The sequence below is a fragment of the Dryas octopetala genome, chromosome 1 (genome assembly GCF_963921425.1).
Source record: "Dryas octopetala chromosome 1, drDryOcto1.1, whole genome shotgun sequence".
NCBI classification, from domain to species: domain Eukaryota; kingdom Viridiplantae; phylum Streptophyta; class Magnoliopsida; order Rosales; family Rosaceae; genus Dryas; species Dryas octopetala.
Genome location: NC_141366.1, coordinates 25,899,294 through 25,914,578, shown reverse-complemented (window position 1 = coordinate 25,914,578; position 15,285 = coordinate 25,899,294). Strand labels below are relative to the sequence as shown.

At 39.9% G+C, this 15,285-nt stretch overlaps 1 protein-coding gene across 1 annotated transcript; it reads left to right on the top strand.

Annotated features, from left to right (window-relative positions):
• The first annotated feature begins 287 nt into the window (after positions 1–287).
• On the top strand, positions 288–11,168 carry LOC147299439 (uncharacterized). The gene is made up of 6 exons (XM_086230545.1): positions 288–327; positions 914–1,767; positions 8,072–8,127; positions 8,969–10,634; positions 10,735–10,800; positions 10,887–11,168. Exons 1-6 carry the CDS (start codon positions 288–290, stop codon positions 11,166–11,168), a joined length of 2,964 nt encoding a protein of 987 aa, XP_086086671.1.
• Positions 11,169–15,285: the final 4,117 nt, after the last annotated feature.

Genomic DNA, 15,285 nt, shown 5'->3' with positions numbered 1-15,285 from the left:
GTCCCCCGTTAAAAACAGACCACGTGACTTGCACCTGACTTATTTTAAAGGGCAAAATTGTCACTCCCTTGCTTTTAAGACAGTTCCAACTGCAAGATTAACTTTAAACAAAAGGGAATTCAGTTTAATGATTTAGAATTCAATCTGGTCGCGCAAAAGTGTTCGCTGGTTAGGGTTTTGGACGCTTTCTTCTTCGATTAAAGGGGTAAAGGGGATTTTGGCTTTCTAATCACTGCGAAAGTGATATCCGCTGCAACAAAAAGTGATATTCTCTGTGGAGATTCGAAATGGAGTTCCTGAGGACAGATGGAGTTCCACCCGAATACAGTAAGTTGTCCCCTTATTAATTACTGTTTGAAGATTCTCTTTGTGGGGTTTGATGGTGTATGTTGGTGAATCGATAAAGAATTTATTTTTGGCTGGGTCTGTGTGATGTTGTGTTGTGTAGTGACTGTCTTTTTCAATTGTGACCCATTTGTTTAAACATTTTTGACCTTTTCTGCTTCATTATTGTCTTTATGGGAGATGGGGGGGACCAGAGATGTTGAATAAATAATTGAAAGTAATGGGAATCCCACATGGTCTGCTATGGTGGGCGTAGAGTAAAATATTGATAGGTGTAGTATAAATGAGACTCCTGGTTTGGTATGGTGTAACATTTGAGTCATGTTGGGATTGCTACTGGATTAGAATAATGTAAAGGGGATTAGAAGAATGTCGTAGGGTTTACTAATTAGAATAATGTATTTATTGTAGTTTAGACTCTGATTTTGTTTTACTTTAGGGTTTACTACTTAGAATAATGTCTTTATTTTTGCATGTTCTACATTAGTGTATAGGCTAGTGACATTAGTTTTCTACATTAGTGTATAGGCTACTGTTAATAAGCATGACATGGCTTTATTTCTGGCAGGTAATCCAGACCATTTCACTTTAGAATTTCACCATGGTGGTAGGCTAGTGAACTTAAATGCTGATGGTAGTGAAAAGAGATATGTTGGTGGCATGATCACTTGGGGGGATTATGCCAACATTGACTATATGTCTTTACTGGAGATGGATGGTCTAGCTAAGTTATTAGGGTACAATGACAACATTGTATATTATTACAAGGAACCAGGACATCCAGAAGACAGGGGGTGGGTAGCTGCTATAACTGATGCTTGTATATTGAGACTGTGTGGTTTTCAAACACCTCAGAGAGTGGCTGTGGTGTATTTCTGTCATGTTGGAGAGTTTGATGAGGGACGAGAGGTTAATGCTGATGAGGGACCATGTGAGAATGAGGGACCATGTGAGAATGAGGCATTTGGAGAGTTTGATGCAGAGCCATCAGTCAACCAACAAGGAGAGGTACATGTTGGATTGAATGAAGATGAGAATGCCGAGGTGCCTGAGGAGGAAGGTGGTGAAGGAAGAAACTCTGCAAGTGAGGATGAAAACGATGAGGATGAAACAGATGAGGATGATTTTGATTATGTGGATAGTGACTATGAGCAGAGTGAAGATGAAACAAATTGGGATGATGATGTGGACCCTGAGGTTCATAGTGATGATGATGGTGGGGGTTTTGGTGAGTTTGACTCTGAGGACATGGCTGATTCTGACAACATGGGGAGTGTACAAAGTTCATCAGATGACTTTGAAGAAGATGATGTTCCAAGGAAGAGACCTAGGGTAAAGCGACCAAGGCTTACTGTTTTTAGAAAAGATGTGGATATGAAAGATCCTAAATTTACATTCGGTCAGTGTTTTGCATCTATGGAGGTATTCAAAGAAGCTATCAAGGAATACTGACAGGACCGCCCCCGAGTTTCACCCAGAAACCCGGAGAGGTCCTGCGGGAATCCAAATTCAAGGAAAATCCTACCGAAAATTCGGCAGAACCTCCCCTGAAAATGGACTAACCCAGAAATTTCAAACCTGTTAAAAACACTTCTAAACAGCAACCACCTCTACCACAACCAAATAGGGTCTCAGACCCAACAATCTCACAGAAATCCAACTTAAGATTTTAGAGTGGTTATCAGAGCTGCTATTCTATTACAAGGAATCTCTATAAAAATTAAATGGCGCCTACAGGTTCCGACTAGGGAGATGGTTGTGACTACCTCGACGTTATTGGCTCGACCTCCACCAAAGCTACTACCTGGGGGACAATTTAAGACAAAAGAAAATAAACCGTGAGATGACTCAGTGAGTGGACGGTTTAATGAAAATGAAAATCAAAGGTAAGTATCTTTTCAGAAACCCTTTGTAGCCAAATTTAAATTCTAAAACCTCAAGTTGTTTTTGAAATCCCCCCAGTTTAAAAATCATTTTTAAACTTAAGAAAATTTTAAATTCAATGGAACTCGTGGAAAAAGTATTTCAAACACATTTTTCAATAACCAACCGTCTAAATTAACAAAGTCAAAATCATTAATAAACTCGAAAGTAGGTTCTCACTTAAAATCCATATTCAAACTCTTGAAAATACCAATTTCATTTTCCACCATGCTATATACCCTGAATAATCCTGGCCATACACACGCGTGGAGTGAAATCCAACACGTGCAGGCAATATCCTGGCCATACACACGCGTGGAATGAATCCAACACGTGCAGGCAATATCCTGGCCATACACACGCGTGGAATGAATCCAACACGTGCAGGCAATATCCTGGCCATACACACGTGTGAATAAAATTAGCACGTGCAGGCAAATCCTGGTCATACGTGCACGCAGAGCAGCCCCCAAAGGGCGAAGCATCCCGACACACGGCCCAAAGCCTATATGTGTGCCGTGATGGGTCCCAAAGACCTATGTATCTGATAACCTGGAGGGTACTGCAAAGGGTGGTTTGAAAACCATTTTTCCATAGCCCAAATAAATCCTTTTTCCACCAAGAATAAAATAATCGTACTTTTCCAAGAAAAAATTTAAATCCATAAACGTAAATTCATAGCTCAATTTAAATTCAATAGGCATAAATCTAATCCATTCTTTTCGATCAAAACCCAAAGTAATAAATGAGCCATATTGATTTAGTGGGAAGCTAGAGTTCTTTCCAAAAAGGTCCATAAATTTAAACAAACCATCAAATAAAATTATGTTTTAAAACTTATATACGAGAGTATTTGAAAACCCGAAATTCAACTCCGTCCACCAAACCCCACATCAAAATCAAGATTTATCAACAACAGTTAATTCAAAGGAATTTCATAAATACATTTAAAAACCAAGAATCCACCCACATTCATTATGTCTAAACCAAAACTCAAATAGCCAATAAATAAATTCATAGATTTTATAAAATGCTTCTAAAAACAAATGTCCACTCACAGTGATAGCCCTAGCTTCGATCCTCCGCCGGATCGTCACGAACCACGGTCGTCTCGCCTAGAAATACACAACAAAACCGTAAAATTAGTCTCCAATTACAATCCGAAACACTTTTCGGTCCCTCTAATCACTTCCAACCTACCCAAGATCAACAACCAACTCAACAGTGGCTCTAAATAATCCTACATTCAAGAGATAACAGTGGGTGTTTGAGACCACTGCGATTGCCGCCCCAAGTGGCGGCTACAAGACCAAATTTAGCCAAAATACCTAATTTCCGAAAATCTACTCACCCTTTTTAATTCTAAACAATCACAGAGGTTTCATAAGGTATAATTATCCAAACAAACATCAAGAAACGACCTAAAATCCAGAATTTAAGGGGACCCGAAATGGATTCCTAAATCAAATTCTAAGTTTCAGATTTCTTCAAAAATTACTCTGCTAATAATATAGGAAAGAAAGCCCATACCTAGAGCGGAAAAATCCACCAAGAATCTCGAAGATTTGAGGTGAAATTTGACTGAAAATGGAGGGAAAAGTCGACGGCCCTGTGTGACTTTTCGAGCAGAACCGACGCGCAGGGAGGGCTGGGCTGGCTGAAGAAGGCGTCGGGGAAGATAGGCGGCGTCGGGAAGGCTCGCCGGTGGCCTGGGCTGGTCGGGAAATGGCCGAAATTGACCGGGCTGGGCTGGGCTAAGCTGAGCTGGTCGCGCACAGAGAAAAGGGGGAGAGAGAAAACTCGGGGAGAGAGAAGGCCGGAGGGGTGGTCGGCGCCTGGGGGAACTCGCCGGAGCCAGAGGCTGGCCAGAGATGGCCGGTGATGGTGAGTGGGGTGGCTGGGGCTGGTGGGCGCAGGGGAGAGGGTGCGGGGGAGAGGAAAACCGAGAGTGAGAGAGAGAGAGTGCGGGGGTGATAAATAGAAAGGGAGAGAAGGTTCTAGAGAGAGAGAGAAAGTTAAAAAAAAAAAATCAGATTTTTAAACCCAATTTGTCATTTTACGAAATTGCCCCTCGCTTCAAACGCCCATATCTTCCAATCTGTAACTCGGATCGAAGCGTGCTACGTGTCTATGAACTCGGGGGATCGAAACCTATCTAACGGACCCGAAGTCAAAATCGAAAACCCATTCACTTTAAAAGTCAACTTTTGGTCAAACCCCAAATTAAAACAATAATAAAATAAAAATTTTAAATCCAAACCCTTTTTTATTTTCCGAATAAATCCCAAAATCTTTAAAATGAAATTCCACACCTTAAAAAAATATCTCTTAAAAACATAGTTAAATAAAAATTTAAATTTCTAGTAAAAATTTGGGTCGGGTCGTTACAACCTTCCCCCCTTACAAAAATTTCGTCCTCGAAATTTAGTAGAAATCTTTAATTGTAGTTGCAAACTTCTTATTGCCCCTTAAAACCGATTCGTCTCCTCAACGAACCTGAATAATTTAAGTAAGCCTCAAAAATAAAAACTTAAAAATGTGATAGAACGCCAAATCCTAGATAAAGTTTTCAGGGATAAAACCATTACGAAATAAATCCATTTTAAAACCTTTAAATCATTTGAAAACCACTCTAACTCAAGAATCGAGAAAGTTCATCTTTTATCGACAATCAAAACGAGAATACGTGATACGCAAAGTGTGTGTGTGCCCCATAGTCTATAAAAAAAATATTGTATTATGCCCAGAGATGGATAACGTACCCATGATGACATCCGGTTGAGCCAAAGCGTCCTGCTGCGTCATGGCGAAGACTCTGCCCTGGGCTCTGGGGCGTCCTGGCTGACCCCTATGCTGTCCTCCACCTCTACTAGCATGACTAGACCGTGCTCCACTACTAGACGTAGCACCTGCAGTCTCCACTGCTCTCTGCCTCTAACTCTGGGCACCTGAAGTCTGTCCCTGTTGGGGGGCCAATCCCGAAGATCCTCCAATATATGATCCAACCGAAAGACTTGACCAAAGTTAATCTCTCCTTATATGTTGTACCTCGCTTCTCTGATCCGAACAAAGGTAGGTTGTGGCTATGTCGATATCCAGAGGTGAGCCACAAGCTTCTGTCTCGAAATTATGGTGATGACGTACCCTGAAATTCGTTAGGTGATCCATTAAAAATTTCATCATTGTACCATGGAAGTATACATCACGAATAGGTAACGAGAGAGCGTCTTCGTGTCCATAAAAATCAAGATGAGACATTAGGATCGTTATCAGTGCATGATTGTGTATTACGCTGTCCATTCGTGACAATTCAAGATCGGTATGCTAACTTATTTGCTTGACTTGACTCATAAATCCTCAACTAGCGCGATTAACCATCGTAATGCAAATAACCTTTCTCCTTACTTGAAAGAAACAAAAGTCTTGCTCCAAGTGATTAGTCTCTGTGGTCCATCACGCTTCCGCTGCGCTACTCTGATTAACCCTTTGATCTCTAAATGTATCCAACATAAATATGATCGCAACTTCAAGTATCATTAATTACTATATCTTCCTCACCATTCCTTACGTATCCATGAAAATGAAGAATAAATTCTGATCGTGAACTAAGGAGTCAAGGCTGAAATATAGGCTACCGTAGTCCTAACACTCACGTTAATCGAATAAACTATACCCCCAAAACTTACCACAACTTCTTGAGGTCGGCCACGTCGAGTAGGCATAATACCTATAAGAAAACAAACTCTTATCAATAATGGGGATGCACATTCAGTGCAGAATTGAGGAATCTAAAACCTAATGCTCTGATACCAAGTTGACAGGACCGCCCCCGAGTTTCACCCAGAAACCCGGAGAGGTCCTGCGGGAATCCAAATTCAAGGAAAATCCTACCGAAAATTCGGCAGAACCTCCCCTGAAAATGGACTAACCCAGAAATTTCAAACCTGTTAAAAACACTTCTAAACAGCAACCACCTCTACCACAACCAAATAGGGTCTCAGACCCAACAATCTCACAGAAATCCAACTTAAGATTTTAGAGTGGTTATCAGAGCTGCTATTCTATTACAAGGAATCTCTATAAAAATTAAATGGCGCCTACAGGTTCCGACTAGGGAGATGGTTGTGACTACCTCGACGTTATTGGCTCGACCTCCACCAAAGCTACTACCTGGGGGACAATTTAAGACAAAAGAAAATAAACCGTGAGATGACTCAGTGAGTGGACGGTTTAATGAAAATGAAAATCAAAGGTAAGTATCTTTTCAGAAACCCTTTGTAGCCAAATTTAAATTCTAAAACCTCAAGTTGTTTTTGAAATCCCCCCAGTTTAAAAATCATTTTTAAACTTAAGAAAATTTTAAATTCAATGGAACTCGTGGAAAAAGTATTTCAAACACATTTTTCAATAACCAACCGTCTAAATTAACAAAGTCAAAATCATTAATAAACTCGAAAGTAGGTTCTCACTTAAAATCCATATTCAAACTCTTGAAAATACCAATTTCATTTTCCACCATGCTATATACCCTGAATAATCCTGGCCATACACACGCGTGGAGTGAAATCCAACACGTGCAGGCAATATCCTGGCCATACACACGCGTGGAATGAATCCAACACGTGCAGGCAATATCCTGGCCATACACACGCGTGGAATGAATCCAACACGTGCAGGCAATATCCTGGCCATACACACGTGTGAATAAAATTAGCACGTGCAGGCAAATCCTGGTCATACGTGCACGCAGAGCAGCCCCCAAAGGGCGAAGCATCCCGACACACGGCCCAAAGCCTATATGTGTGCCGTGATGGGTCCCAAAGACCTATGTATCTGATAACCTGGAGGGTACTGCAAAGGGTGGTTTGAAAACCATTTTTCCATAGCCCAAATAAATCCTTTTTCCACCAAGAATAAAATAATCGTACTTTTCCAAGAAAAAATTTAAATCCATAAACGTAAATTCATAGCTCAATTTAAATTCAATAGGCATAAATCTAATCCATTCTTTTCGATCAAAACCCAAAGTAATAAATGAGCCATATTGATTTAGTGGGAAGCTAGAGTTCTTTCCAAAAAGGTCCATAAATTTAAACAAACCATCAAATAAAATTATGTTTTAAAACTTATATACGAGAGTATTTGAAAACCCGAAATTCAACTCCGTCCACCAAACCCCACATCAAAATCAAGATTTATCAACAACAGTTAATTCAAAGGAATTTCATAAATACATTTAAAAACCAAGAATCCACCCACATTCATTATGTCTAAACCAAAACTCAAATAGCCAATAAATAAATTCATAGATTTTATAAAATGCTTCTAAAAACAAATGTCCACTCACAGTGATAGCCCTAGCTTCGATCCTCCGCCGGATCGTCACGAACCACGGTCGTCTCGCCTAGAAATACACAACAAAACCGTAAAATTAGTCTCCAATTACAATCCGAAACACTTTTCGGTCCCTCTAATCACTTCCAACCTACCCAAGATCAACAACCAACTCAACAGTGGCTCTAAATAATCCTACATTCAAGAGATAACAGTGGGTGTTTGAGACCACTGCGATTGCCGCCCCAAGTGGCGGCTACAAGACCAAATTTAGCCAAAATACCTAATTTCCGAAAATCTACTCACCCTTTTTAATTCTAAACAATCACAGAGGTTTCATAAGGTATAATTATCCAAACAAACATCAAGAAACGACCTAAAATCCAGAATTTAAGGGGACCCGAAATGGATTCCTAAATCAAATTCTAAGTTTCAGATTTCTTCAAAAATTACTCTGCTAATAATATAGGAAAGAAAGCCCATACCTAGAGCGGAAAAATCCACCAAGAATCTCGAAGATTTGAGGTGAAATTTGACTGAAAATGGAGGGAAAAGTCGACGGCCCTGTGTGACTTTTCGAGCAGAACCGACGCGCAGGGAGGGCTGGGCTGGCTGAAGAAGGCGTCGGGGAAGATAGGCGGCGTCGGGAAGGCTCGCCGGTGGCCTGGGCTGGTCGGGAAATGGCCGAAATTGACCGGGCTGGGCTGGGCTAAGCTGAGCTGGTCGCGCACAGAGAAAAGGGGGAGAGAGAAAACTCGGGGAGAGAGAAGGCCGGAGGGGTGGTCGGCGCCTGGGGGAACTCGCCGGAGCCAGAGGCTGGCCAGAGATGGCCGGTGATGGTGAGTGGGGTGGCTGGGGCTGGTGGGCGCAGGGGAGAGGGTGCGGGGGAGAGGAAAACCGAGAGTGAGAGAGAGAGAGTGCGGGGGTGATAAATAGAAAGGGAGAGAAGGTTCTAGAGAGAGAGAGAAAGTTAAAAAAAAAAAAATCAGATTTTTAAACCCAATTTGTCATTTTACGAAATTGCCCCTCGCTTCAAACGCCCATATCTTCCAATCTGTAACTCGGATCGAAGCGTGCTACGTGTCTATGAACTCGGGGGATCGAAACCTATCTAACGGACCCGAAGTCAAAATCGAAAACCCATTCACTTTAAAAGTCAACTTTTGGTCAAACCCCAAATTAAAACAATAATAAAATAAAAATTTTAAATCCAAACCCTTTTTATTTTCCGAATAAATCCCAAAATCTTTAAAATGAAATTCCACACCTTAAAAAAATATCTCTTAAAAACATAGTTAAATAAAAATTTAAATTTCTAGTAAAAATTTGGGTCGGGTCGTTACAAATACTCCATATTGAATGATAGAGAGCTGAGTTTTAAGAAGAACCATGCAAAGTGGTGTAGAGTAGGGTGTGCACCAAACTGTCCTTGGCATATCCATGCTGTCAAGGATAACAAGAGTGACAATGTGATTGTGAGACAGTTCCTTGATGAGCATACTTGCACAGGGCCTAGATATAACTGTCATATCAATGCAAAATGGTTGGCTAAAAGATATGGGGATGATTTTAGGACCAATCCGAAATGGGATGTTGGGGCTTTCCAAGAGCAAATCTTGAAGCAATTCAATGTAGAGGTTACTAGGACAGTGTGCTACACAGCTAGAAGGCTTGCCTTCAAGAACATTCAGGGACAGATTGAGGAGCAATTTGGCATGCTGTGGGATTATGCTGAGGAGTTACAAAGGACGAATGAAAACACAACTGTCAAGATTCAAAGTAACCTTCTTCCTGGGGATGAACCACAGTTCCAGAGAATGTATATATGCTTTGGTGCATGCAAGAGGGCCTTCATTGATGGATGTAGACCTGTGATAGGTATGGATGGGTGCTTCCTGAAGGGACCTCACAAGGGGCAGCTTTTGGCTGCCATAGGGGTGGATGCTAACAATGGAATGGTTCCATTGGCATATGCAGTTGTGGAAATCGAAAACAGAGACAGTTGGGGGTGGTTTATGCAGCACTTGATTATGGATTTGAACTTGGAGAATTCACACCATTATGTGATACTGAGTGACAAACAAAAGGGTTTAATTGATGCAGTGAAGGACTTGCTTCCCAATGCAGAACACAGGCATTGTGTCAAGCATTTGGGGGAGAACTTCAGAAAGAAGTTTCCGAGCCTCTTATTGAAAGAGATTTTTCAGAGTGCAGCAAGGTCAACTTATGAGGCAAAGTGGAGGTCAGAGATGAACAAGATGAAGGAAATAGATGGTGAGGCATACAAGTGGTTTGATGATAAGCCTCCACACAATTGGAGCAAGGCATTCTTCAAAACAGAAGCAAAGTGTGATTTGATTCTAAACAACCTATGCGAGTCATTCAATGCAGCAATCTTAAAAGCAAGGGACCAGCCAATACTTACCTTGCTTGAGAGGCTGAGAATGTATGTAATGTTGCTTTTTGCAAGAAGAAGAGAGCAAGCTCAGAAGTGGAAATATCAACTAGGGCCAAGGATTAGAGGCATAATTGACAAACGAAAGAAGGACTGTTGTATGTGTAGGGCTTTTTGGTGTGGTGGAAAAAAATATCAAGTAATCACAGATGAGCATCAGTATGCAGTTGATTTGGATCTCAAAACATGCTCTTGCAGGCAGTGGGATGTAAGTGGTATACCTTGTTGCCATGCAATATCATCTATTTGGAAGCATGGCAGGGACCTTACAATTGAAGAATTCACATATGAAAAGTATCATGTTACTGCTTACCAGGCAACATATGCACCAATGATTAACCCTATGCCTGGGAAAGACCAGTGGATTAGAACAGGAAAGCCACCACTCAAGCCTCCATGCTATAAGAAGCAAGCAGGAAGACCCAAGAAAGTAAGGGCCAGAGATTCAAATGAACCAAAGAAGCCACAAAATCCAACAAAATTGATAAGGTTTGATGTCACCATTACCTGCAAGAAATGTGGTAAGGAGGGTCACAATTCAAGGACCTGTGGGAGAGAAAATGATGTACAAAAGAAGGTACCAAACTGACTGTGTGTGCTTAACTGACATATTCATTGACTAGATTTGAAAATAACTGATGACTCTTTTTGGTGTGTGCTTTGCTTTCTGTATGCAGGGAAAGAGGAAGGTTGAAGGTGATGGACAAGAGCAAGGCCAGGACCAAGACCAGCAAGCCAAGAAGGTGATCTAAGTCAAGAGCCTTGTTATTTTGTTCTCTTTTTAATTATTGTCAGAACACATTATTTATGGACTTGAGTTTGCTTGCAGGTAAGAAAGAAACCCCAAATTCGAAGACTAAGGTCTAGGCATGCAATGCAGCGATCAAAAAAGGCTTCACTAAGACCACCATCTGCAGGTTCATCCAACTCCCAAACCAGAGAAGTGTCATCTCAACCATCATCCTCTGTGAGACCACAATCCCAACCAACATTCATTTTGCCACAAAGTTCATCACAACCTTGTCCTTCAAATGTGACTGCCTCTGTGCTCCCCAAAAAAAGGTTCAAATCACCTGTCAAGAAGAAAGCATTAAGGTCGAGGATCCCATGAAGACAATACTGATATGTTGTATTCTGAAATCTGAAATGTAGTTTGAAGTTAGGATGATCACCAGGTTTTTTTTGTGCAGGTTTTAGGAATATGACCACAAGGTTTTTTTGAGTTGTACTACTGGTTTTGGGTTAAACATTTTACTTTTGGGTTGGAATTCTGTTTGTGTGAAGTTGGTTAAGCATCTTACTTTTGGTTAAACATTTTACATTGTCATGATTAGCTATATGTTGTACTTAATGGGATGACAATGTATGGAACCATTTTTGGCTTCAAGTAGTTTGGAATGCTTTCCTTTGAATGCATATATAACAGGTCTAATTTGATTTTTGTCCATATGACTTGTCTTGGATTGAAAATATAAGGCTCATTTGCATTTCGAATGAAATCAACTTATTTTTGGTGTTGCAAAATAAATGGTCAATTCTTCCCTTTAAGAGGTTTATGTGTTTATCTTCAATCCAATTTGATACAATCCAACAAAAAAAAGGTACCAAGACCAGCACATTGCCAAAATATCCTTTCATTTAAACTTAAACATTGCCATTACAATATAAGGCAATCTGAAATGTCTGGCCATACACAACACAAAAGAAGATAGCCTTAATCTAAGCTATCAACCCAAAACGGATAGCCTTGATCTATTCTATTCAACCCCAGAATATTAACAACCCAAAAATACAAAAACCCGAAAATACTTCATTCAACATTTATGGTCCATTGCTTTTGTCATTCATCCAGGAAAACACAAAAAACAACCAAGACAATATCAAACAAAACCAGAGCTTCTTCACCCTTGCTTGACCTCGATCAACCTGTGTCTCCAGCAAACTTTGTTTCCTTAGCAATCCAGGTATCACTTGCCTTGACCTTGCACACATGGGAGGATCAACCCATCTGAAAAAATCACATCCTCCCCTGGGTTTCTGCAAATAAAAACATAAATTACTTACCTAAACAACCCATATTAATCTACATGTGTAACGAAAATCAAACAAACACAGAGCTTTTATACACCCTACCCTGGAACAGCCATCGAACCTTCTACCAGGGTTTGCATCAGTCCAAGCCGTGACCCTTGCAGCTGGAAAACCACAATAGCAGTACCTCCGACCCACCGGTTCCATCATCGCAGGTTCCATCATCGCAAGTATGTTATTCAAAACCCAAAACCTCTATGTTTTCGCAAGTGTGTTTTTATAGAGACTTAAGGTCAGATTTTAGGGGGAAATCCCAGAAAATTGGAGGGATTCCATGTTCTGTGGCGGGAAGACGAACGGGGTAGATGCTTGCAGTTGGAACTGTCTTAAAAGCAAGGGAGTGACAATTTTGCCCTTTAAAATAAGTCAGGTGCAAGTCACGTGGTCTGTTTTTAACGGGGGACTTGACAGAGGTGACGGAAAAGCCCAAACTGATACAAACCCAAAATATATGTCCTAAACTAACACAAACCCAAACTGGTGTCCTAAACTAAGATTGACCCCTAAGTAGGTGTCCTTTTTGAAAATTTTTCCCTAAGTTTTATTCCTTATCATATAGATTTCTTTTTTTAATTAGATTATATTATTTTATACAATATGTAGAAATGTAGATACTATAATTGGGCTGGTAACTTAAGCAGAAAGAGGCTCACTTATGATGCAAATAAAAAGGAAACCCAAGGTATCAGTCAACACTACAAAAGATGCATGTTTTCTCATTGTACTATTGGGTTGAACAACAAATAGGAGGCCCTGTGCGGGCGTAGTCCACGGCTAGCCTTGGCTACAACAACCGAAGTAGGGGTCGGCAATGGGCCGAGCCGGGCCAACCCGGCCTAAATTTTTTTGGTTCAGGTCGGGCTTGGGCTTGAATTATAGGAGCCCAATAGGGCTTTCTGGCCGGGCTGGGCTGGGCTAGCGCTTTAATACACAAGCTCAAGGCCCGCCCATCAGGCTTTGGCTTCCGAGCTTGGAGGGCCGGGCCGGGCTAGGCCCAGAATGGGCTCAAAGCCTGTTTAGACACATATATATTTTCAATAAAAAAAAATATAGGATTTTGGATATGTTGTGATTTGAACATAAGACCTTACATAACAAGTTTCAACTCTTAACTAACTGAACTGACTAGTTTATTTGTCAAGTTTGTGAATCATAACATATTTAATAGCTTTTTCGTTTGTTTACTTCAATAAATTATTAATATGCTTATTAAGTTATTATATAATATTATTATGTTAGTAATAGTGTAATACCATAAATAATAAACTTTTAAAATTATATACAACATTACAACTATAATAAAACATAAATGTACATATATTTTATTATATTTTTTCTTACACATTTTTATAAACAAACGATGCAATTGTGTTTTTAACAATCCGAACCGTTCAAATTTTAGTTCCTCACTTAAAGATAATTCGTGCAAAAAATTAGCTCAATCGGAGATATAAAAGTGACATAACGGTGGTCGAATTAATGAACAATTGTGGTTTTTCTAATGATGATCGAATGGGTAGATGAATTTTCGATTTGGCCGATTTTTTGTAAGGATGATCTTTGACTATGAACATAGAAAATGAATGGGTCAGATTGTTGAAATCATGTTGTGGTCTTCATAATTATGGAAACGACAAGGTTTCAACTGGACAGTTATTAGAATTCTACTTTTTAAGTGTATTTATATGTAGAAGCTCACATATCGATCGTGTTTTCAACGTTTCGAACCATTCAAACTTCAGTTCCCCACTCAAAGAGAATCCTTGCAAAAAATTAGCTCAATCGGAGATGTAAAAGTGACGTAACGGTGGTCGAATTAATGAATGATCGTAGTTTTTCTAATGATAATCGAACATTCGAATAGGTAGATGAATTCCTATTTGGCCGATTTTTTGTAAGAATGATCTTTGACTATCAACATATAAAATGAACGGTTCAGATCGTTGAATTAATGAACAATCGTGGTTTAATAACTTTAATTATAATTGTATTATAAAAATTTGTTATAATAAGATTAATAACTATAGTTGTAAATTTGTAATGTTGTATATAATTTTGAAAGTTTATTATTTATGGTATTGCACAGTTTACACTATTACTATTTACTAACATTATATGATTATAGTATTATATAATAACTTAATAAACATATTAATAATTTATCAGAGTATACAAACAAAAAACCTATTAAATATGTTCTGATTCACCAGTTAGACAAATAAAGTAGTCAGCTCAGTTGGTTGAGAGTTGAAGTTTGTTCCATGAGGTCTCATGTTTGATTCACATTATAGCCTTAATCCTATATTTTTTAATTGAAGATATATTATGTGTAATGGGCTTTGGGGCGGGCCTAAGCGAGCCCGGCTTCAGGCAGCCCGTGGGCTTCAAGGGAATGGCCCAGCCCAATGACTATTCGGGCCGGGGCGGGCCGGCCCAAATTTCGGGCCAGTTCGGGGTTCGGGCCCAATGGACCGGGAGAGCTTCGGATGGGCTTCGGGCCTTGGGCTTTTTGGTGACCCCTAAACCAAAGTTTACAAAAATTATTTCATTCCAGCAAGGGGTTTTAATTTCAGTTAATAATCCAAACACCTAAGGCACAACATGCTTTTCATGATAAATAAACTCATCAAGATATAATAAAACCAAAAGTTTATGACTCCATACTATCTGACAATTAAAAATCTTAACTATAATTCATTGAGCTAAAGTGTGAGGTCCCAAAAAATTTTCGTGTTTGATTTTCAAAAGGTTTGGAGATCAATAGTTGTTTGTGAGCCAATAGGAAGTTTGTATTCGTTTTTACGAGTACGTAGTATTTTTCGAAATATTCTTGGATTTCTGAATGTATTTTTGGCGAGTGTTTGAAGTTGGAAAAGTGTAGAGAAGTGAAAGTGGATGAAGTGGCAAGATCACAACCATTGATCACTTTTGATCAAATGGTTGGGAAGATGCCAACCATGAAGAACTGATGGATGGGCAGCTGTCACGAAGGGAGAAAGGAGAAGAATGGAGAAAAGAGAGGAATTTGGTGGAAGCCCCCATCGAGGGCTCAGCAAGCCTTGCCGAGGGCTCGACAACCAGCCTATATATACCCCTCGTTTTCACATTTCAAAATTATCTCTCATCTCTCTAAAATC